This window comes from Staurois parvus, unplaced genomic scaffold (assembly GCF_062004578.1).
Source record: "Staurois parvus isolate SC_StPar_1 unplaced genomic scaffold, SC_StPar_1.0 ptg000455l, whole genome shotgun sequence".
Lineage (NCBI taxonomy): Eukaryota > Metazoa > Chordata > Amphibia > Anura > Ranidae > Staurois > Staurois parvus.
The window spans coordinates 209,952-231,965 of NW_028318251.1; the positions used below are offsets into that span (position 1 = coordinate 209,952).

The 22,014-nt window shown below is 45.3% G+C and overlaps 1 protein-coding gene across 1 annotated transcript in view; it reads left to right on the plus strand.

Annotated features, from left to right (window-relative positions):
• The window catches only part of LOC149452913 (natural cytotoxicity triggering receptor 3 ligand 1-like), a 52,521-nt gene that overhangs the window by 20,800 nt on the left and 9,707 nt on the right, over positions 1-22,014 (plus strand). Inside the window, exons 4-5 of the mRNA XM_089688814.1 lie at positions 3,319-3,411; positions 16,379-16,486. Of these exons, the coding sequence (XP_089544940.1) occupies positions 3,319-3,411; positions 16,379-16,486 (201 nt within the window). The remainder of the gene's footprint in view (positions 1-3,318; positions 3,412-16,378; positions 16,487-22,014) is intronic.

Below are 22,014 nucleotides of genomic sequence, written 5' to 3' on the forward strand. Positions count from 1 at the left end.
AGAGGGGAAACATATAAAGAAGTTCAGAAAATGATCGGCTGCTCAGTTAAAATGATCGCAAATGCTTTAAAATGGCAACCAAAACCTGAAAGACGTGGAAGAAAGAGAAAAACTACCATTGGAATGGATAGAAGAATAGCCAAAATGGCGCGGACTCAGCCAACAATCAGCTCCAGGAAGATGAAAGAAGGTGTGACGTTCCCTGTGAGGACTGTTACAATTAGAAGACGCCGATGTGAAGCCAAGATATCTGCAAGAAGTCCCCGCAAAGTCCCACTGTTGGAGAAAAGACGTGTGCTGAAGAGGTTACAATCTGCCAAAGAGCACATTGACCGGCCTAAAGAGAAATGGTGCAACATTTTGTAGACTGATGAAAGTAAGATTGGTCTTTTTGGGTCTAGTGGGCGGAGACAGTTTGTCAGACGACCCCCAAACACTGAATTCAAGCCACAGTACACTGTGAAGACCGTGAAGCATGGTGGTGCAAGCATCATGATATGGGGATGTTTCTCATACTACGGTGTTGGGCCTATTTATCGCATACCAGGGATCATGGATCAGTTTGAACACATCAGAATACTTGAAGAGGTCATGCTGCCTTATGCTGAAGAGGAAATGCCCTTGAAATGGGTGTTCCAACAAGACAACGACCCCAAACACACCAGTAAATGTGCAACATCTTGGTTCCAGACCAACAAGATGGACGTTATGGAGTGGCCAGCCCAATCCCCGGATCTTCATCCAATAGAAAACTTGTGGGGTGACATCAAAAATGCCGTTTCTGAGGCAAAACCAAGAAATAGAGAAGAACTGTGGAATGTGGTCCAATCATCCTGGGCTGGAATACCTGATCACAGGGGCCAGAAGTTGGGGGACTCCATGCAACACAGATGTACAGCAGTTCTCAGAAACAGTGCGACTACAACCAAATATTCATGAAGTCATTCAAAGGAAAGCAAAATCTTCAAACATTTCTCAGTTTATATAGTGAATGTTGGAGTTTGTAAAGAAGAATACAAACACTGCGATTTTTTTTGAACCGTCTAATATTCACTTTTCTTCCATTTTTTTAGAGGAACAACACAAATTTGATGTATTTTTCTTCATGTTGTGATTTGGAATAGAATGTGTCGTGTTCCCAATGCATTTGTGTGGATGGAAATAAAAGCTATTAGAAGGATTTTGAGCTTTATTCACTTTTTTCATCACACTGCTATTATTTTGAACACAACTGTATATGACCAAACCGCTAGGTGAGGTCATCAATGGCACGTGTCCCTTCTATGGACTGATGTCTTGTGTTCAATGGGCATGAATCTCCTCCACTCTCTTAGCTCTCCTCCTCCATCAAATATGCACCGAAAAGACATGACCAAAACATAGAGCTTTATCCTTACAAGACATTTATTAATAAAACAATATCCAGTATTCCCATCACGTGTGTTGTATTAAAGTGCGTCTTGTAAAGTAACTCTAGTGACACCCCACCACAATGACAATGCTGCCCCACCACAATGGCAGCCTGCTAAATGTCAACAAACCGACGTGGATGCTGGGTGATGTCACTCACCAAATATGGTCATGGCCAGTTTTGATCAATGACATCATGCAGGACCCCTGCCATTGTGTTTACAATGTGAAACACCTGTACCTGGTGGTAGAACCTGAAGTGCAGAGGAAGGCTTCCCTTGCAGCTCTGGCTCAGGGGCCCTGGCAGAGTAACAGGGAGTGCCGGAACACAGAGGTACACGAGTGCCTGGTAGGACTTCTGTGGATGGATGTTGACGTGTGTCAGGAATGCAGGAGCAGCTGGTGGATGGCACACTGGCAGAAGTGCAGGAGCAGGATACTGGCAAGGACAAGCTGGTTCAGGTGCAGAAGCAGACTAAGGCAAGGTCAGGCGGTCCGGGTCTGCAACTAACAGGCAGAGTAAACAGAAACAGCAGGCAGGAGAATAGTCAGAGGGCAGGCCAGGGGTCGGTGCAGGCAGAGTTCAAGCAGGATCAATAACAGGTCAGATCAGCAACGGAATCACAGGTAACAGGATGCAGGGGTGCTCAAAAGTAATAGACCAAACGGCACCAATGCAAAGTTCAAGCCCAGCTTAAATAGGGGTGTTCTATGGGGTTGAGGTCAGGACTCTGTGCAGGACAGTCAAGTTCCTCCACCTCAAACTGGCTCCTCCATGTCTTTATGGACCTTGCTTTGTGCACTGGTGTGCAGTCATGTTGGAACAGGAAGGGGCCATTCCCAAACTCTTCCCACAAAGTTGGGAGCATGAAATTGTCCAAAATGTCGCCTTAAGAGTTCCTTTCACTGGAACTAGGGGGCCAAGCCCAACCCCTGAAACACAACCCCACACCATAATCCCCCCTCCACCAAACTTCACACTTGGCACAATGTAGTCAGGGAAGTACCATTCTTCTAAAAACCACCAAACCGAGATACATCCATCGGATTGCCAGACAGAGAATTATGATTGGTCAGTCCAGAGAACAAGCCTCCACTGCTCTAGAGTCCAGTGGCGGCGTGCTTTACACCACGGCATCCAACGCTTTGCATTGCACTTGGTGATGGAAGGCTTGGATGCAGCTGCTCGGTCATGGAAACCCATTCCATGAAGCTCTCTACGCACTGTTGTTGGGCTCATCTGAAGGCCACACCAAGTTTGGAGGTCTTTAGCTATTGACTCTGCAAACAGTTGGCGACTTCTGCGCACTGTGTGCTTCAGCATGCGCTGACCCCGCCCTGTCATGTGACGTGGCCTACCACTTGGTGGCTGAGTGGCTGTTGTTCCCAGTGGCTTCCACTTTGTTATAATCCCACTAACAGTTGAGCGTGGAATATTTAGTAGCCAGGAAATGTCACGGATGGACTTATTGCCCAGGTGGCCACCTATCACAGGACCACGCTTGGAGTCACTGAGCTCCTGAGAGCGACCCATTCTTTCACCAATGTTTGTAGAAGCAGTCTGCATGCCTAGGGGATGGATTGTATCCACCTGTGTCCATGGAGGGGATTAGAACACCTGAATCACATGATATGGAGGGGATTGGGGCACCTGAATCACATGATTGGGAGGGGATTGGAACACCTTTATCCAATGATTGGGAGGGCGGGGCCAATACTTCAGGCAGTATAGTGTATGTTTAGGGAGCGGATACCTTGAACACTAGTAGCGTCCTATTCTACCTATTCTAATCCAGTAATATAAATGCTTCACCTGCAATGATAAATGTACAGTCAGTATATATAGAAGTGTTGGGTTCTCCAGACATGCAGGACTGAGATAATATCTGTTGTGTTTTTCTTTTATAGGACGGAAGCCAGCGATAAATATTTCTATTGCTTCAGCTGTTGCATTCACAATCTCATTGTTAACATACTGTTTGAGGATCTCTTTTAATAAAAGTAAGTTTTTGCTATTTTATCTGGAAGTAAATAAATGCCGCAAGGTGTGTATATGTCATTAGAACCTCAGATTATACGCGCAGAACAAAAACATTCATTTAGTTTCAAATTCTATTTTAGGTTACTAGATTTGTTTTGTTGCATTTGTAACAAAATTCATTTAATTTAATTTAGTTTTTTTTTATTTTTGACCAGATTACATTACTTTACAATGGATTCGAATTGAGTCAAATTTGAAATGAACTGGAAATTATTTGAATCAAAAACTAACATTTGAATTTTGGAAGATGGCTATTTTTATTCTATTCTTTTATTTTGTATTCTATTTGTTTCTATTTTATTATGTTTTATTCTATTCTTTTTGAAATGTGAATTTCGTTTCAGAAGACAGCTATATTCTATTTTCTTCTATTCTATTCAAATTTCAAAAGATGGCAATATTTTTTTTTCTATTCTATTCTTTTCTATTATTTTCTATTCTATTTCTTTTTCTATTATATTCTTTTATTTTTTATTCTATTTGTTTCTGTTTTAGTCTGCTTTATTCTATTCTTTTCTATTCTATTCTTTTTGAAATGTGAATTTCAGAAGACAGCTATATTCTATTTTCTTCCATCGAAATTCAAATTTCAAAAGATGGCTATATTCTTTCTTTTCTATGCTATTCTAATCTTTTCCATAATTTTTCCTTTATTTTCTATTCTATTATTTTTTTTTCTATTCTGTTTCTATTTTATTCTGATTTATTCTATTTTATTCTTTTTTAAAATGTGAATATAAGAGACATTGATGACGTCACAAATTATCATGAGGAACAATGTATGCATATTATAGTCACAAAGTGAAAGCCATCACATTTTTAGTACCTAAATGTGAGGAACAAAATGATTTTCTCAAACCAAGATGGTCAGAAGAGCAGTTTGTTGCACTGGAAGGAGAAATCCAGAAAAGTTTTCCATTCCCACTAGGCTCATAGCTAGAGATGAGCGAATTATTCAAAAATTTGGTTCGGCTGATTCGCTGAATTCGCCGCATAAATTCGCTTCGAGCTGAATATATTCGCTGCGAATTTAACTTATAAAAAGGGTGTTTCTAGGCTTCAGAGAGCCTTTATATTAGTGCAGAACACTGTACCTTTAATTTAAATGCCCTTGGAGTCTGCTGGGGAAGAGAAATAATACTGTCAGTCAGTATGACATGCAGATGAGTGCCGTCGATCTTAGAATCACCGCACACTTCACTCATTTGGGCAGTCACGGGGCCAAAACCAGAGTGTGGAGCCACAGTGTGGCGGTGGAGGCAGCAGCAATGGGAGGCCATACAGCACCCTATGACAAAATGGAACCCACCAGCAGTGTGAGGAGACCTGAAAGTGGCACATGGCAGAGTGTGGCGATGGAGACAGCAGCAATGGGAGGCCGTACAGGGACCCATGACACACTCTGGACCTGGCAGCAGCATGAGGAGGCGGTACAGGGGCCCATGACAGATTACGGGCCTGGCAGCAGCATGAGGAGTCGGTACGGGGGCCCATGGCAGATTACGGGCCTGGCAGCAGCATGAGGAGGCGGTACAGGGGCCCATGGCAGAGTGGCGGAGCGTAAGCAGCTAAAATTGAAGGCCATACAGAGGCCTATGTTAAAAAGTCCCCCCAGCAGCAGCGTGGGGAGACGACTATCAAGAGTCCAATGGCAGAGTGGCGGAGCAGAAGCAGCTTCAATTGAAGGCCATACACAGGCCTAGATTTAAAAGTCCCTCACAGTTAATTCCAATAACGAACTCTACTCCTCCGTGCAATCTACTTACGAGACCCTGGGCAGGTCTGGGTCCAATTTGTGGTAGAGACTGGTTTTGTTCAGCCATGCTTGAGCGAGTAATAACAGGTCTGTGCTGCCCTTTGGTGTCTGGCTTAATGCGCACAACACTGAACGTCCCAGCGTTTGTCAACGATTTGCCGTTAAGTGATGCAAACCCGCTGAACCACGTTCATGAGGAGCCGGTACAGGGGGCCATGAATCAGTATGGACCTGGCAGCAGCGTGAGCAGACGACAGAGGCACATGGCGCAGGGTGGTGGTGTAGGCAGCATTATTCTGAAGCCATACACAGGCCTAGGTTAAAAAGCGGAAGCCGTCAGCAGCGTGAGCAGACGACAGAGGCACATGGCGCAGGGTGGCGGTGGATGCAGAAGTATTCGGAAGCCAAACACAGGCCTCGGTTAAAAAGCGGAAGCCGTCAGCAGCGTGAGCAGACGACAGAGGCACATGGCGCAGGGTGGCGGTGGAGGCAGCAGCAATGGAAGGCCATACAGCACCCTATCACAAAATGGAACCCACCAACAGTGTAAGGAGACCTGAAAGTGGCACATGGCAGAGTCTGGCGATGAAGTCAGCAGCAATGGGAGGCCGTACAGGGACCCATGACACACTCTGGACCTGGCAGCAGCAAGAGGAGGCGGTACAGGGGCCCATGGCAGAGTGGCGAAGCGTAAGCAGCTTAAATTGAAGGCCATACAGAGGCCTATGTTAAAAAGTCCCCCCAGCAGCAGTGTGGGGAGACGACTATCAAGAGTCCAATGGCAGAGTGGCGGAGCAGAAGCAGCTTCAATTAAAGGCCATACAGAGGCCTAGGTTTAAAAGTCCCCCCAGCAGAAGCGTGGGGAGACGACTATCAAGAGTCCAATGGCAGAGTGGCGGAGCGGAAGCAGCTTCAATTGAAGGCCATACACAGGCCTAGGTTAAAAAGTCCCCCCAGCAGCAGTGTGGGGAGATGACTATCAAGAGTCCAATGGCTGAGTGGCGATCCGGGAAGTCAGCGTTGTGATTGCAGATGCAATGCAGAGATTCTATGAGGTGATGCAGTGGGTGCGAAGAAGATCATATACCGTCGTACTTCCATCCATAAGACGGAACAACCTGCGAACCGGGAGCTTTATTGCCCTGACCCGCTGAGCAGCTTCTGGGATACCCAAGAGGCCCATGGCAGAGTGGCGGAGCGTAAGCAGCTTCAATTAAAGGCCATACAGAGGCCTATGTTAAAAAGTCCCCCCAGCAGCAGCGTGGGGAGACGACTATCAAGAGTCCAATGGCAGAGTGGCGGAGCGGAAGCAGCTTCAATTGAAGGCCATACACAGGCCTAGGTTAAAAAGTCCCCCCAGCAGCAGTGTGGGGAGACGACTATCAAGAGTCCAATGGCTGAGTGGCGATCCGGGAAGTCAGCGTTGTGATTGCAGATGCAATGCAGAAATTTTATGAGGTAATGCCGTGGGTGCGAAGAAGATCAAATGACGTCGTACTTCCATCCATAAGACGGAACAACCTGCGAACCGGGAGCTTTATTGCCCTGACCCGCTGAGCAGCTTCTGGGATACCCAAGAGTTTGGCTTCTGTGGGGAATATGGTTGAAAACTGAAACTTAAAGGCATGTTGACGGAAGGGCACCAGTGTCAGTGCTCCGGAGGGAATATAGCTTCAAAGCTGACACTTAAAGGTATATCGACGGTCAGAGACCACAGGAAGTGGAGCTTGCGTCTTAAATCGACTGAATGTGGCAGACGTGAAACGTCTACGGGCCGTATATGAAACGGGTTGTTCCTCTTTCTGGAATAAGTGTTGGAAATGGCCACTCTTTTTGGTGTGGCGTTTTGTCTATTTAATTCCGATAACGGACTCTACTCCTCCGTGCAATCTAGTTACGAGACCCTGGGCAGGTCTGGGTCCAATTTGTGGTAGAGACTGGTTTTGTTCAGCCATGCTTGAGCGAGTAATAACAGGTCTGTGCTGCCCTTTGGTGTCTGGCTTAATGCGCACAACACTGAACGTCCCAGCATTTGTCAACGATTTGCCGTTAAGTGATGCAAACCCGCTGAACCACGTTCATGAGAAGCCGGTACAGGGGGCCATGAATCAGTATGGACCTGGCAGCAGTGTGAGGAGACCCGAAAGTGGCACATGGCGCAGGGTGGCGGTGGAGGCAGCAGTATTCGGAAGACATACACAGGACTAGTTTAAAAAGCGGAAGCCGTCAGCAGCGTGAGCAGACGACAGGGGCACATGGCGCAGGGTGGCGGTGGAGGCAGCAGTATTCGGAAGCCATACACAGGCCTAGGTTTAAAACTGGAACCCAGCAGCGTGAGCAGACGACAAAGACGCACATGGCAGAGGATGGATCTGGCAGCAGTATGAGAAGGCGGTACAGGGGCCCGTGGCACAGTGTGGTGATGGGAGCTACAGCAACTGGATGCCAGAAAGTGGCCGATAGGGCTATATACTGCATGGAATTATAAAGTTGTAAAGACAGCGGCCTATAAGGCTATACACAGCATGAATATTATGACTTATTCTGAGAGTGGTTTGGAAGGCTATATACAAAAGTAATTCATGAGCTGTCCGGACAGCGGACAATAAGTACATATATACAAATCAATTCATCAGCTGTCCAGCCAGCGGCCTCAAAGGCGACACATATAGAAAGCAATTCATGAGCTGTTCAGACAGCGGCCTCTAAGGCGACAGATATACAAAGCAATTCCCGAGGTGTTCAGGGAGTGGCCTGAACGGCTAGGTTATTACTAAATATATTTTTGTGGCCAAACATCGGCCTATAAATAGATGTCTACACAGTGACAAAAAATTATGTCGCCAGACAGCGGCCCCTAAGGCGACAGATATACAAAGCAATTCCTGAGGTGTTCAGTGAGCGGCTTGAACGGCTAGGTTATTACTAAATATATCTTTCTGGCCAAACATCGGCCTATAAATAGATGTCTACACAGTGACAAAAAAGTAGGTCGCCTTACAGCGGCGTATCCTACAAATTGACATTATAAGAAATGGTTTAGACCAAAAAAAAAAAAAAAGCCCTTTGATGCGATGCTATACCTTAGTAGATTGTGGAAAGTCGACAAGTCAAGCGTAACTGTGTACATTACAGAAAATCTTAACAAGACAACCAAACATGTGGCCAAACCGTGACCGATACAACAAGTTAACAATGTAAGAAACAGGAGGGGGCCAAACCGTGGCCAATAAATAAACAGTCCACCTCATTGATGAGATGGACAACACGTGTCAAATAAATATTTAAAAAAATTGCTATTCCATCGGTCTGGAACTGGTCGACTATAAATAATTAAAAAGTTTAAATTCATGTGACAGTCGTCCAGCGACGTATAAATAATTTAAAAACACCAATTCATGAGGGGCCCGACCAGCAGAGTACAAGTCATTAAAAAGGTTCAATTCATTTGACGGTCGTCCAGCGAAGTATAAATAATTTAAAAACCCCAATTCATGAGGGGCCCGACCTACAGAGTATAAGTCATTAAAAATGTGCAAAACATGAGTCGGCCGACCAGCAGCCTCTCAATAAAATATATATACAAATGTACGGATCAGGTGGAGGTCTTCCATTTGTCCCTAATAACATGTTTGGGGCATGATTCATGGCGGATTTAGTCAGTTGTGTCAGGAACTGGTGGTTTGAAATCCAGACTAATCCACGCCTGATTCATTTTCACAAACGTGAGTCTCTCCACACTTTGAGTTACAATACCTCCTGCCGCACTAAACACGCGCTCCGATGCCACGCTACTGGCCGGGCATGACAGCCTTTCAAGGGCAAATTCAGCTAGTTGGGGCCAAAGGTCAAGTTTCGTTGCCCAGTAGTCAAGGGGATTGTCTACCTCGGTTGGCAGGGTGCTGTCCAAGTAGGCCCAAGCCTGTTGTTTGAGCTCCTGCTCCAGGTCCACCTGATGCTGCTGCTGCTGCGGCTGGTTAGTAGTTTCCTCACTGCGCTGGTGAAGAAAGCTACTCATCATCGACTGCAGACTGAGGCAGCCGCTGCTGGTGGAGCTGCCACTGCTCCTACCACCCCACCCCTCCCCTGCTGCCATGGCAGCGGAACGCGAGCGCACAGGGCCCACAGTGTCTGAGGATGGACGTTGGCGCAGAAAGGCAGAGACCAACTGACTACATAGGTGGTTTTTATAGTACTTTATTTTGGCCTCCCTCTCAGCAGGTGTGAAAAAGGCCACCATTTTTGAACGGTAGCGAGGGTCCAACAAGGTGGACAGCCAAAAGTCATCCCTCTGTCTGATGGTTATTATTCGGCTGTCGCTACGCAAGCAACCGAGCATGCTATGGGCCATTTGTGCCAAGGAATGCGAGGGACTCCCTGCCTCCATCTCCACAGCATACTGCCACGGTGCGTCTGGGTCCTCTGTCTCCTCCTCCTCCTCTACCAGATGCTCCTGCTCCTCCACTCCTGTCCGCTGAGTGGAAAAACCACCCATTTCACTCAATAATTCCTGAGCACCAATGTCCTCCTCCTCCTCCTCCTCTTCTTCCTGTCCTGCCCCCACAGGGGTCATGTGGCGTTGAGATCTGTGCGCCACGTCTACCGCACCCTGACCAGCCATTGTTAACAGCATTTGTTCCAGGACGTGCAACAGAGGAATGACGTTGCTCATCCCATAGTCCTGCCGACTCACGAATAGCGTGGCCTCCTCAAAGGGCCTGAGCAAGCGGCAGGTGTCACGCATGAGCTGCCAATGGCTGACATCTAAGTTACACAGGGGAGTACCTTTATCCGCTTGTAACATCAGGAAATCGGTGATGGCCTTTCGCTGCTCGTAAAGGCGGTCTAACATATGTAGGGTTGAATTCCACCTTGTTGCAACGTCGCAGATCAGGCGATGCTATGGAATTCCTTTCTGCCGCTGCAGCTCAAGGAGGGTGTTCTTTGCGGTGTAGGAATGGCTGAAATGCATGCACAGTTTACGTGACATTTTAAGGATGTCTTGCAGTGGGATGGTGGATTTTAGGAACCGCTTGACAACCAGATTGAACACGTGAGCCATGCATGGCGCATGGCACAACCTTCCTTGACGCAGAGAAGACACCATGTTCTTTCCGTTGTCGGTCAACATGGTTCCGATTTTCAGTTTGCGCGGAGACAGCCATCTGTCGATTTCTCTGTTCATTACACTCAGAAGTTCCTCCCCTGTGTGACTACGTTTGCCAAGGCATACCAGGTGCAGCACAGCGTGACACCGTCGCGCCCTGCACATGTGATATGCCGGTCGGGTAATGGGACTTGGCACGGGGGTGGCGGCTGAGGACACGGCGGAAGAAGAGGTGGTAGAGGCGGACATCTTTGCTGGACCAAGGACGTGCAAACGTGGAGGCAAAAGCGGCGTGACCTGTCCAAGTTGCTGGTGCGGCTGTGCCGGCACCACGTTCACCCAGTGGGCCGTAAATGACATGTACTGTCCCTGACCGTAGTTACAGCTCCACACGTCGGCGCTGCCGTGCACTTTGGCAGAGACCGACATGCTCAAAGACTGGCCCACCATTTCTTCTACATGTGAATGCAGGGCTGGCACTGCCTTTTTGGCGAAGAAATGCCGGCTTGGCACTCTCCACCGCGGCGCGGCACAGGCCATCATTTCTCGGAAAGGTGCTGAGTCCACCACTTGGAAAGGGAGGGACTGCAGCACCAGCAACTTGGACAGGAGGACGTTCAGCTTCTGCACCGTCGGGTGCGTGCTCACAAACTGCTGTCTCTTGGAAACGGATTCCAAGAAAGACTGCTGACGGAATCCGTGAAGAGGAGTAGCAGGAGAAGGAGCATCTGAACGAGCGGAAGATACCAACGAGCGACAACTCCCCTCAGCAGAGGTGTTGGAGCCTTGACTGGCTGATAGAGGGCGATTGACGTCGGGTGACGGAGTAAGTAACGGAGCGGGTGATGGAGCGGGGGCTGGGGCAGGCAGAACCGCCGTATCTTTATCACGGTTTTCCCAGGCCACCGAATGGCGACGCTGCATATGCTGACGCAACGCTGTAGTCCCAACATTGGCCCCCTGGCCACGCTTGACTTTCTGGCCACATAGTCGACATACTGCTACGTTTACTTCCTCGGGCGGCTTGACGAAAAATTGCCACACCGCCGAGTAGGAAACTTTACCCCCGCTACTCCTCACTGGCTGACTGCTACTTCCTCCGTGCGCACCGGCACCACTACTGGCCGTGGTGGTAGGCTGCAGTGGAGCTGGTGCTCTACTCCGTGGCAGTTTGGCTCCACTGACACTGCTGCGACCCTGCTGCCTCCTGGGCAACCCACCGACTGTTTTGCTCGCTGGCAAGCTGGCACCCTCTTCTCCTGATGATGCGGAAGCAATAGCCTGATGACGACGAGGCTGCCAAGTGCGATCAGCCTCATCATCATCAATTAGGGTCTCCGCGTCACTACTAGCCCCCTCGGCTGCGTGTGGGTCAGGAGACAGACCTGTCTCTAGACAGGCTACCGAGCCACTCTCCTCGCCAGTACTTCTTCGCCTGGCTGCTGAAGAGGCGGATGTCTCCCCCCGTTCCTGACCGCCCTCTGTTAGCTCTTCCTCACTGTACAGTGGGGCTGAGCCCACAGCATGCGATACTTCGCTTGGTGAGGGAACACCAAAGGACAGGGGCAGGTCGAGGACACGTGATTTCAGTGGGCTTGCTCCCGGGCCATGCCAACTAACGGTTGTGTCTGACGTACCCACCGACCGTTGGCTGTAGGTGTCAGAGGTGACCTGGGAAGAGGAAGACGACCGAGTCAACCAATCGATGACGGCAGGGTTGTCGGTGGAGACACGACCGCTGGATGACACCGGGAGCACTGGCCTCTGGCTGCGACTAGTGCTGCCTCGACCCCTTCCTCTGCTGCCACGTCTGCTCGCTCCTGAAACATTGCCTCTGCCACTCCTCTGCGTGTTGTCTGACATACTCTTTAATTCAATAAGCACCCCAAAAATAAAACCGGATTTAACTCTTTGAACGTACAATAGTGGTTGTGAAGCAGAAAGTCAGTTTATTTAGCACAATCGGTCAATTGCAGCTTGCCGTTGGCTGTAAACTGTACGTTTATGTCACTGGAATGCACTAATCACCCAAAAAATATTACCGCCACCCGGCGTGTATATGGATTTAACTCTTTGAACGTACAATAGTGGTTGTGAAGCAGAAAGTCAGTTTATTTTGCACAATCGGCAAACTGCAGCACCAACTGTGCACGACAGCCACCAAAAAAAAAAAGGGTGTATGTCACTTTAAATTTTCAATTCTTTGATAGCTGTGGCCCTAAGTAACGATTCTGTGTCCCTGAGTAACGATTCTGTGTCCCTGAGTAACTATTCTGTGTCCCTGAGTAACGATTCTGTGTCCCTGAGTAACGATTCTGTGTCCCTGAGTAACGATTCTGTGGCCCTAAAGTCTCTGTGGCCCTAACTCTGTCCCTTAATACACACAGGTCTGTCTCTCTTGAATGACCGGAGGCTAATGGAGAATTCTAAGATGGCCGCGATTTATAGCTCCACCATTACACAGTGCTGGCTGGCTGCTGATTGGCTAATGCGATCACATGTCAAGAATGCATTATGGGTCAGCGCGCCTTGTCTGCGCGCCTTCCCAGAGATCCCCGCCCCATCTTCTCTGTCCATTTTCTCCGTCGCCACACATGTCGCCGCCATTTTTGGGAAAATTCGATTCGTGCATCCGAAGTTTGCTAATCTTCGGATTCGTCGCGAATCGAATTTTTCCAAATCTTCGGAACGAATTACAATTCGTCATGTTCGATTCGCTCATCTCTACTCATAGCAGCAACCAATCAGAGGTGGCCAGGTGGTTCTGCACACCCCAATATAAAAGAATAGGATGTAGCTGTAGATCCATCATGTTTCAGGGGAAAGGAGAGGGGAGATGGAAAGGAGATGAAAGGGAAAGGAAAAGGAAAGGAGAGGAAAATGAGAGGAACAGGAAAGGAGAGGAAAAGGAAAAGTGGGAAAGGAAAGGAAAGGAAAGAAGAGGAAAAAAAAGGAGAGGGAAAGGAAAGGAGCGGAAAAGGAAAGGAGAGGAGAGGGAAAGGAAAGGGGAGGGGGAGGAAAGGAGAGGAAAAGGAGAGGGAAAGGAAAGGAGAGAAAAGGAAATGAAAGGAAAGGAGAGGAAAGGGAAAGGAGAGGAAAAGGAAAGGAGAAGAAAAGGAAAGAAGAGGAAAGGGAAAGGTAAATAAAATGAAAGGAGAGGAAAATGAAAGGAGAGGAAAAGGAAATGAAAGGTAAGGAGAGGGAAAAGAAAGGAGAGGAAAAGGAAATGAAAGGAGAGGAAAATGAAAGGAAAGGAGAGGAAAAGGAAATGAAAGGAGAGGAAAGGGAAAAAAGAGGAAAAGAAAAGAAGAGGGAAAGGAAAGGAGAGGAAAAAGAAAGGAGAGGAGAGGGAAAGGAAAGAAGAGGAAAAGGTGGGGAAAGGGAAAGGAACGGAAAGAAAAGGAAAGGAAAGGAGAGGAAAAGGAAAAGAAAAGGAGAGGGAAAGGAAAGGAAAGGAAAGGAAAGGAGAGGGGAGGAAAGGAGAGTGGAGGATAGGAAAGGAGAGGGAAAGGAAAGGAACTGAATTTGGTTGAAAACAAATCAATGAATCAAATTGAAACAAAATGTGTTACAAATGCAACGAAACAAAACTAGTAACTAAGGAAAGGAGAGGAAAAGAAAAGGATGAGTAAGGAAAGGAGAGGAAAAGGCAAGGAGAGGAAAGGGAAAAGGAAAGGAAAAGAGAGGTAAAGGAAAGGAGAGGGAAAGGAAAGAGAAGGAGAGGAAAAAGGAAAGGGAAAAAAGGAGAGGGAAAGGAAAAAAAGAGAGGGAAAAAAAAGGAGAGGGAAAGGAGAGGAAAAGGAAAGGAAAGGAGAGCAATAGGAGAGGGAAATGAAAGGACAGGGAAAGGAAAGGAGAGGAACGGAAAGGAAAGGAACTGAGAGGAAAATGAAAGGAGAGGAAAAGGAAAGAAGAGGAGAGGAGGAGGAAAGGAAAAGAAAAGGAGAGGAAAATGATAGGAAAGGAGAGGAAAATGATAGGAAAAGAGAGGAATATGAAAGCAGAGGAAAAGGAAAGGAGAGGAAAAGGAAAGGAGAGGGAAAGGAGAGGAAAAGGAAAGGAGAGGAAAAGGAAAGGAGAGGGAAAGGAAAGGAGAGGGAAAGGAAAGGAGAGGAAAAGGAAATAAAGGGAAAGGAGAGGGAAAGGAAAGGAAAGGTAAGGAAAGGAGAGGGAAAGGAAAGGAAAGGAGAGGGAAAGAGAGTGGAGGAGAGGGAAAGGAAGGGAGAGGAATTGAATTTGGTTGAAAACAAATCAACGAATCAAATTGAAACAAAATTTGTTACAAATGCAACAAAACAAAATTAGTAACTAAGGAAAGGAGAGGAAAGGGAAAAGGAAAGGAAAAGAGAGGGAAAGGAGAGGGAAAGGAAAGAGAAGGAGAGGAAAAAGGAAAGGGAAAAAAGGAGAGGGAAAGGAAAGGAAAAAAAGAGAGGGAAAAAAAGGAGAGGGAAAGGAGTTGAAAAGGAAAGGAAAAGAGAGGAAAAGGAAATGAAAGGAGAGGGAGAGGAGAGGAAAAGGAAAGGAAAGGAGAGGAACGGAAAGGAAAGGAACGGAGAGGAAAATGAAAGGAGAGGAAAAGAAAAGAAGAGGAGAGGGAAAGGAAAAGAAAAGGAGAGGAAAATGATAGGAAAGGAGAGGAAAATGAGAGGAAAAGAGAGGAAAATGAAAGGAGAGGAGAGGAAAAGGAAAGGAGAGGACAAGGAAAGGAAAGGAGAGCAAAATGAAATGAAAGGAGAGGAAAAGGAAATGAAAGGAAAGGAGAGGAAAGGAGAGGAAAGGGAAAGAAGAGGGAAAGGAAAGGAAAGGAGATAAAGAAAGGAGAGGGAAAGGAAAAAGAAAGGAAAGGAGGGGAAAGGAAAGGTAAGGAGAGGAAAAGAAAAGGAAAGGAAAGGCGAGGGAAGGGAAAGGCAAAGGAAAGGAGAGGGAAAGAAGAGGGGAGGAAAGGAGAGTGGAGGAAAGGAAAGGAGGGGGAAAGGAAAGGAAAGTAGAGGAAAGAAGAGGAAAAGGAGGGGAAAGGAAAGGAAAGGAGAGGGAAAGGAATGGAAAGAAAAGGAAAGGAGAGGAAAAGGAAGTGAAAATGAAATGAAAGGAAAGTAGAGGGAAAGGAAAGGAGAGGGGAGGAGAGGAAAGGAGAGGGAAAGGAAAGTAAAGGAGAGGAATTGAATTTGGTTGAAAACAAATCAGCAAATCAAATTGAAACAAAATTTGTTACAAATGCAACAAAACAAAATTAGTAACTAAGGAAAGGAGAGGAAAAGGAAAGGACTGGAAAGGAAAGAAAAAGGAAAGGAGAGGAAAGGGAAAAGGAAAGGAAAAGAGAGGGAAAGGAAAGGAGAGGGAAATGAAAGGAAAGGAGAGGGAAAGGAAAGGGAAGGAGAGGAAAAGGAAAGGAGAGAGAAAGGAGAGGAAAGGGAATGGAAAGGAAAGGAGAGATTAAGGAAAAAGAAGGGAAAAGGAAAGGAGAGGAGAGGAAAAGGAAAGGAAAGGAAAGGAGAGGGAAAGGAAAGAGAAAAGAAAGGAGAGGAAAAATAAAGGAGAGGAAAAGGAAAGGAGAGTGAAAGGAAAGGGAAGGAGAGGAAATGGAGAGGAAAAGGAAAGGAGAGGGGAGGAAAGGAAAGGAAAGGAGAGGGAAAGGAAAGGAGAGGGAAGGAAAGGAAAGGAGAGGAATTGAATTCGGTTGAAAACAAATCAACAAATCAAATTGAAATGAAATTCGTTACAAATGAAACAAAATGAAATTAGTAACTTAACAAATCCACACAAAACAAATGTTTTCATTCTGCAGATGTCTAATCTGAACCCAGACCAGTTCATTCATCACCAGTCAGGAAGCATCCTGGGGCAGAAAGTGAAAAAAAAAAGCAAACTCTTGCTTGAGGAGAATATAATTGAGGAGAGTTGTACAATCCAATCCTCACATTTGGGGAGGTTAAGATGCGGAGCTGTTAAAGTGAAGGAAACATCGTAGACATCGGTTTATAGTCGGGAAAAGCAGAAATGTTGTTGGGATTGTTTTCCAGACATTCAGAAATACAATTACACTTATTGTGCTTTTCTTTTATAGTATCGGGTCGAAGGATGAAAGTTGTTTTGGGGGTAATCTTTACGGTATCATCCATCACAGTATTGGTCTTGTCTGGTTTATTTTTACACTTCCTGAGGAATTTTGGTGGTAAGTTTGTGAAAGTCCAGATATGTCCACAATCTGGTATACAGTGTAAGCCATGCATCAGCCAACAGGCCTCTTGTACAGCCCCAGGTAGTAGAGTTGGGTGTAACACCAGAATGTTGGACCAGAGGAGCCTTCTGCAGGAAGTCCTAAAGGCATGTAGGGGGCGGGTGTTTAGTGATGTCACATGAGATTGTTATTTTGTTCATTTCTTTTGAAACTGATTGTTTTTTCCAAAGAAATATCAGTTACTTCACCAACGATCATAGAAATGATAACATGCATGCTTATGATGATCTCAGACCAAAGGCAACACATTTTGGGTTGGTAAACTCCATTCTCAACAGTAGCTATTCAAGTAAGCCTAAAGCATCCTGGGTCCCTTTAAATGTTTCTGTTTAATGGATTTCTTGATTCAACAGGTCTGGCAGTAATCAGGCCTGGGCGTGGCAAGTGAAATTTAACTCAACTTTCCAATAAATGCGGTTAATCATAGTTCATTCATGATTTAGCAAGGGAGGGGAGAAGCAATTACTTTTTCACATAGGGAAGAACAAATAAAATGTGTTTCATTTTGTAGCATTTGTAATTAAATTTGTTTAGTGTAGTTTGTTTTCAAACGGAATTCTAATTTTTTTCCAATGGATTTGAACCGAATTTGAATAAAAAATAACGAATCGATCCAAATTCATTGTGAAGAATAGCTGGTTCTATTCTATTTGAAATTCAAATTTTGTAAGGCCGTTTTATTCTTTCTGTTCTATTTTTATTTTATTGTTTTTTATTTTCTATTCTTTCCTATGGTATTTTATTCTATTTTACTCTATTCTATTTTTTTCAAAAACACTAATACACAGTCTTTAAAGGAAATCAGCAATATGTTTACAGTTCGAATTTGTTTTCAAATTCAATTCAAATTATTTCGGACTAAATTTTGTTTCGTTATTTTGGATTTGTTTAAATTTCTATTGTAATTCAGAAATATCCGAAACTCTGTATAATGAAAATTTAGTCCCAGTTTTGATTTGGAGCAAAGCAAACAGCACGTCTACCAAATGCTAAGAAGTGTGTACCATTTTTTTTTTTTCTCTTCCTTTCCTTGTCTTCCTTCAGTCTGCTAATTAAGGGGCGGAGTTAATTGGTCTCAGGTGATACAGGCCCTATATAACTTGCTGTAGAGCTCACATCTGTGTCTGGCATTTTTTGCTGGCTGATCACTAAAAGAGTGGGAAATTTGAAAGTTTTACTTTTGACTGCTGGTGCTTGTAGTTGCTTTATTTTCTTCTTTGGGTCTTGCTAAAAGCTCTTACTTTTTTAAATCCCTTTTTCTGTCACTTTTTAAATAGTTCTTTTTCTCTTCCTTTCCTTGTCTTCCTTCACTCTGCTAATTAAGGGGAGGGGCTAATTGGTCCCAGGTGATACAGGTCCTATATAACTTGCTGTAGAGCTCACTCTGAGCATGCTCATTTTTTAGCTTAAAAATAAATAGTGTAGCGCTAATTATACTAACAATTACGTGTTACGATGCACAAACTCTATATACATCCCCTACATATATATATCCAAGGTGATAAATCAATACATAAATAATAAAATAGTTGTGTCATACGTGAATTCCCTCACGGGGAATATTTAGTGAAAAAAGTGACAAACACGCTCCTATTTGCACATTGTGAAACAATATGTACTGTATACTGGTGCACAAAATTAGTGAACAAATAATCTATTCAAAAAAGTCCAAAATGATATAATAATAATAATACGATAATTTGTAGTGATCCTCACACTTCACTCTTCATGCAAGAATATATAATGTGCCGTATACGTGGTACACACGTGCCAATCCTTTACCAGCCAAAATACCCCCTCACCTCCTTCATTAGACCCCACAGGGTCAACACGCTTTGAGGATCAAGTGATCCTATCAGAATGGGTCCCTCTCAGGCTTTCCCCTCACGTCTCCAGCCTCCAACAGACTAACAGCCAGCTCCTCACAGGATCATGATAAGACACAAACAGAGACCCTCCATGCAATCGGTTTTTATTGCATCAAATTTAAAACGACAACAAGAATTACACTCACATTTGCCCACGAGTTTTCCAGCTTTTACCACATGCTATGGGTGTACTGCATGGGTGTACTCAACAGGGTGATCCAATATGGCCCCCACGCCGGAAATAACGTCACCGGAAGCTCCTCCCCATGTACCGACGCGTTGCGCCACGCCCGCCTCGTGACTTCATCAGGTATCAATTAAAAGAACTAGGCTGCAAGTTGAAGGGAAGGACCTCCAAGAAATGGGAGTTCTTCATAAAAACTGTATGTGAACACACTGCAAAATATATTCCCATGGGCAACAAGTATAAAAGGCTTATGTGGCGTTTCGGCCAAAGTTAAAAAGGCTATAGATAATAAGAAAAGAGCTTTTATTAAATATAAAATGAAGGAACGCGATCATCGTTTACACATTACAAAAAAATTAACAGAATATGCAAAAAGGAAATAAAGGCGCAAAAATTGAAAACGAACGACAGATTGCAAAAGATAGCAGAACCAACCCCAAAAATTCTTCAAATATATTAAACGTAAAAAGGTTCGGTCCGAGCATGTAGGCCCTTTACAGAACCATCTAGAGGGGTGACTGGGGACAAAGAGAAGGCAAATTTATTTAATCCCTTCTTCAGCTCTGTGTATAGAAAGGAGCATGGGTGGGCTCTTGTCCATAATGGGGGGTGGTACTGACACAGCTCCAGATGATCCACATTGGCTCACAATTGATATGATCCAGAAATATATAGCCAGAATAAAGGTGAATAAAGCCCCTGGACCGGATGGCATACACCCACGGGGCCTTAAAGAATTCAGCTCTGTCATTTCACAGCCATTGTTTCTCATTTTTAGGGACTCTTTAATGACTGGCATAGTACCACTGGATTGGCGTAAGGCCAATGTTGTGCCAATATTTAAAAATGGGTCAAAATCTTTACCAAGTAATTATAGACTTGTTAGTTTAACTTCTATAGTTGGGAAGATACTGGAGAGTTTAATAAAAGACACATAGAGGAGTTCTTGCTGGAAACAAATAATTTAAGCAACAGACAGCATGGATTCATGAAAGACAGAAGTTGTCACACAAATCTGATTACTTTTTATGAGGAGGTGAGCAAAACCTTGGACAGAGGGGTGGCTGTGGACGTGGTATACTTGGACAGAGGGGTGGCTGTGGACGTCGTATACTTGGACAGAGGGGTGGCGGTGGACGTGGTATACTTGGACAGAGGGGTGGCGGTGGACGTGGTATACTTAGATTTTGCAAAAGCATGTGACACAGTTCCCCACACACGGCTAATGTGTAAGGTAAAGTCTACAGGCTTGGAAAAATTTGTATGTAAATGGATAGAAAACTGGCTTAAAGATTGTATTCAGAGAGTAGTAGTTAATGATTCATACTAGGAATGGTCTAGGGGTGTCAGTGGGGTACCCCAAGGTTCAGTGTTATTAGTGGGGTACCCCAAGGTTCAGTGTTATTAGTGGGGTACCCCAAGGTTCAGTGTTATTAGTGGGGTACCGCAAGGTTCAGTGTTATTAGTGGGGTACCCCAAGGTTCAGTGTTGGGACCCTTACTTTTTAACATATTTATAAATGATATTCAGTCTGAGATTATAAATCCCATTTCAGACTTTGCAGATGACACCAAGCTGTGCCGGGGAATAACGTCCTTACAGGATGTCTTCAACTTACAAGCCGACCTCAATGCTCTGTGTAATTGGGGGACTATGGGGCCAATGAGGTTCAATGTTGATAAATGTAAGGTTCTGCACTTGGAGGTTAAGAATATGCATCATACATACTAGGGGGGTACAACTGGGGGGGTCAATGGTGGAGAAGAATCTGGGGGGGCCAATGGTGGAGAAGGATCTGGGGGAATCAATGGTGGAGAAGAATCTGGGGGGGGCAATGGTGGAGAAGGATCTGGGGGTTCTGGTAGGTCACAAGCTTAATAATGGCAGCAATGCCAAGCTGCGGGTTCTAAAGCAAGCAAAATCCTCTCTTGTATTAAAAGAGTTATAGACTCCAGAGAGAGAGATATCATATTACCCCCCCCCCTTCCCCCGGTACAAATCATTAGTAACACCTCATTTGGAATATGCAGTTCAGTTTTGGGCACCCATTCACAAAAAGAACATTGGGGAACTGGAGAAAGTACAGAGAAGGACAACTACACTGATAAGAGGCATGGAGGAGATCAGCTATGAGGAAAGATTAGAGGAACTGAATGTATTCTCTCTTGAGAACAGGAGATTAAACACTTGCCGCCCAGCCACCGCATATAAACGGCGGCATGGCGGCGCTCGTAGGCAAAAGCACGTTTTAAAACGGCTGCTCTCAAAACAGGTAGGGGGCACGCATGAGGCGTGCGCCCGCCCTACCTGTCCCGCGGGTGTCAGCAGCGGGTGTCAGCCGACGGGTCACGGCCGGTTTTTACCGGCCGTTTTCCCGCGATTGCCGGTGATCGCTAACACAGAGCAGAGCATTGTTTACACACAGCCCTGTTCTGTCTCAGTACTCTGACAGCTTGTGAGAAACTGCAGAGTTCCTCTCCCTCGATCAGCCCCCCCTCCCTCCCCCATCCAGCGCCGAGTAGCAAACAGAGGCCTGGTCATTAAAGGGGGTAAATCCTCAGGTGCTCAAGTGGTTAAGGGGGGATATGATCTCCATGTATAATACATAAGGGGGGATATGATCTCCATGTATAATACATAAGGGGGGATATGATCTCCATGTATAATACATAAGGGGGGATATGATCTCCATGTATAATACATAAGGGGGGGATATGATCTCCATGTATAATACATAAGGGGGGGATATGATCTCCATGTATAATACATAAGGGGGGATATGATCTCCATGTATAATACATAAGGGGGGGATATGATCTCCATGTATAATACATAAGGGGGGGATATGATCTCCATGTATAATACATAAGGGGGATATGATCTCCATGTATAATACATAAGGGGGGATATGATCTCCATGTATAATACACAAGGGGGGATACGATCTCCATGTATAATACATAAGGGGGGGATACGATCTCCATGTATAATACATAAGGGGGATATGATCTCCATGTATAATACATAAGGGGGGGATATGATCTCCATGTATAATACATAAGGGGGGATATGATCTCCATGTATAATACATAAGGGGGATATGATCTTCATGTATAATACATAAGGGGGATATGATCTCCATGTATAATACATAAGGGGGGATATGATCTCCATGTAGAATACATAAGGGGGGGATATGATCTCCATGTATAATACATAAGGGGGGGTATGATCTCCATATATAATACATAAGGGGGGATATGATCACCATGTATAATACATAAGGGGGGATATGATCACCGTGTATAAATACATAAGGGGGGATATGATCTCCATGTATAATACATAAGGGGGGATATGATCTCCATGTATAATACATAAGGGGGATATGATCTCCATGTATAATA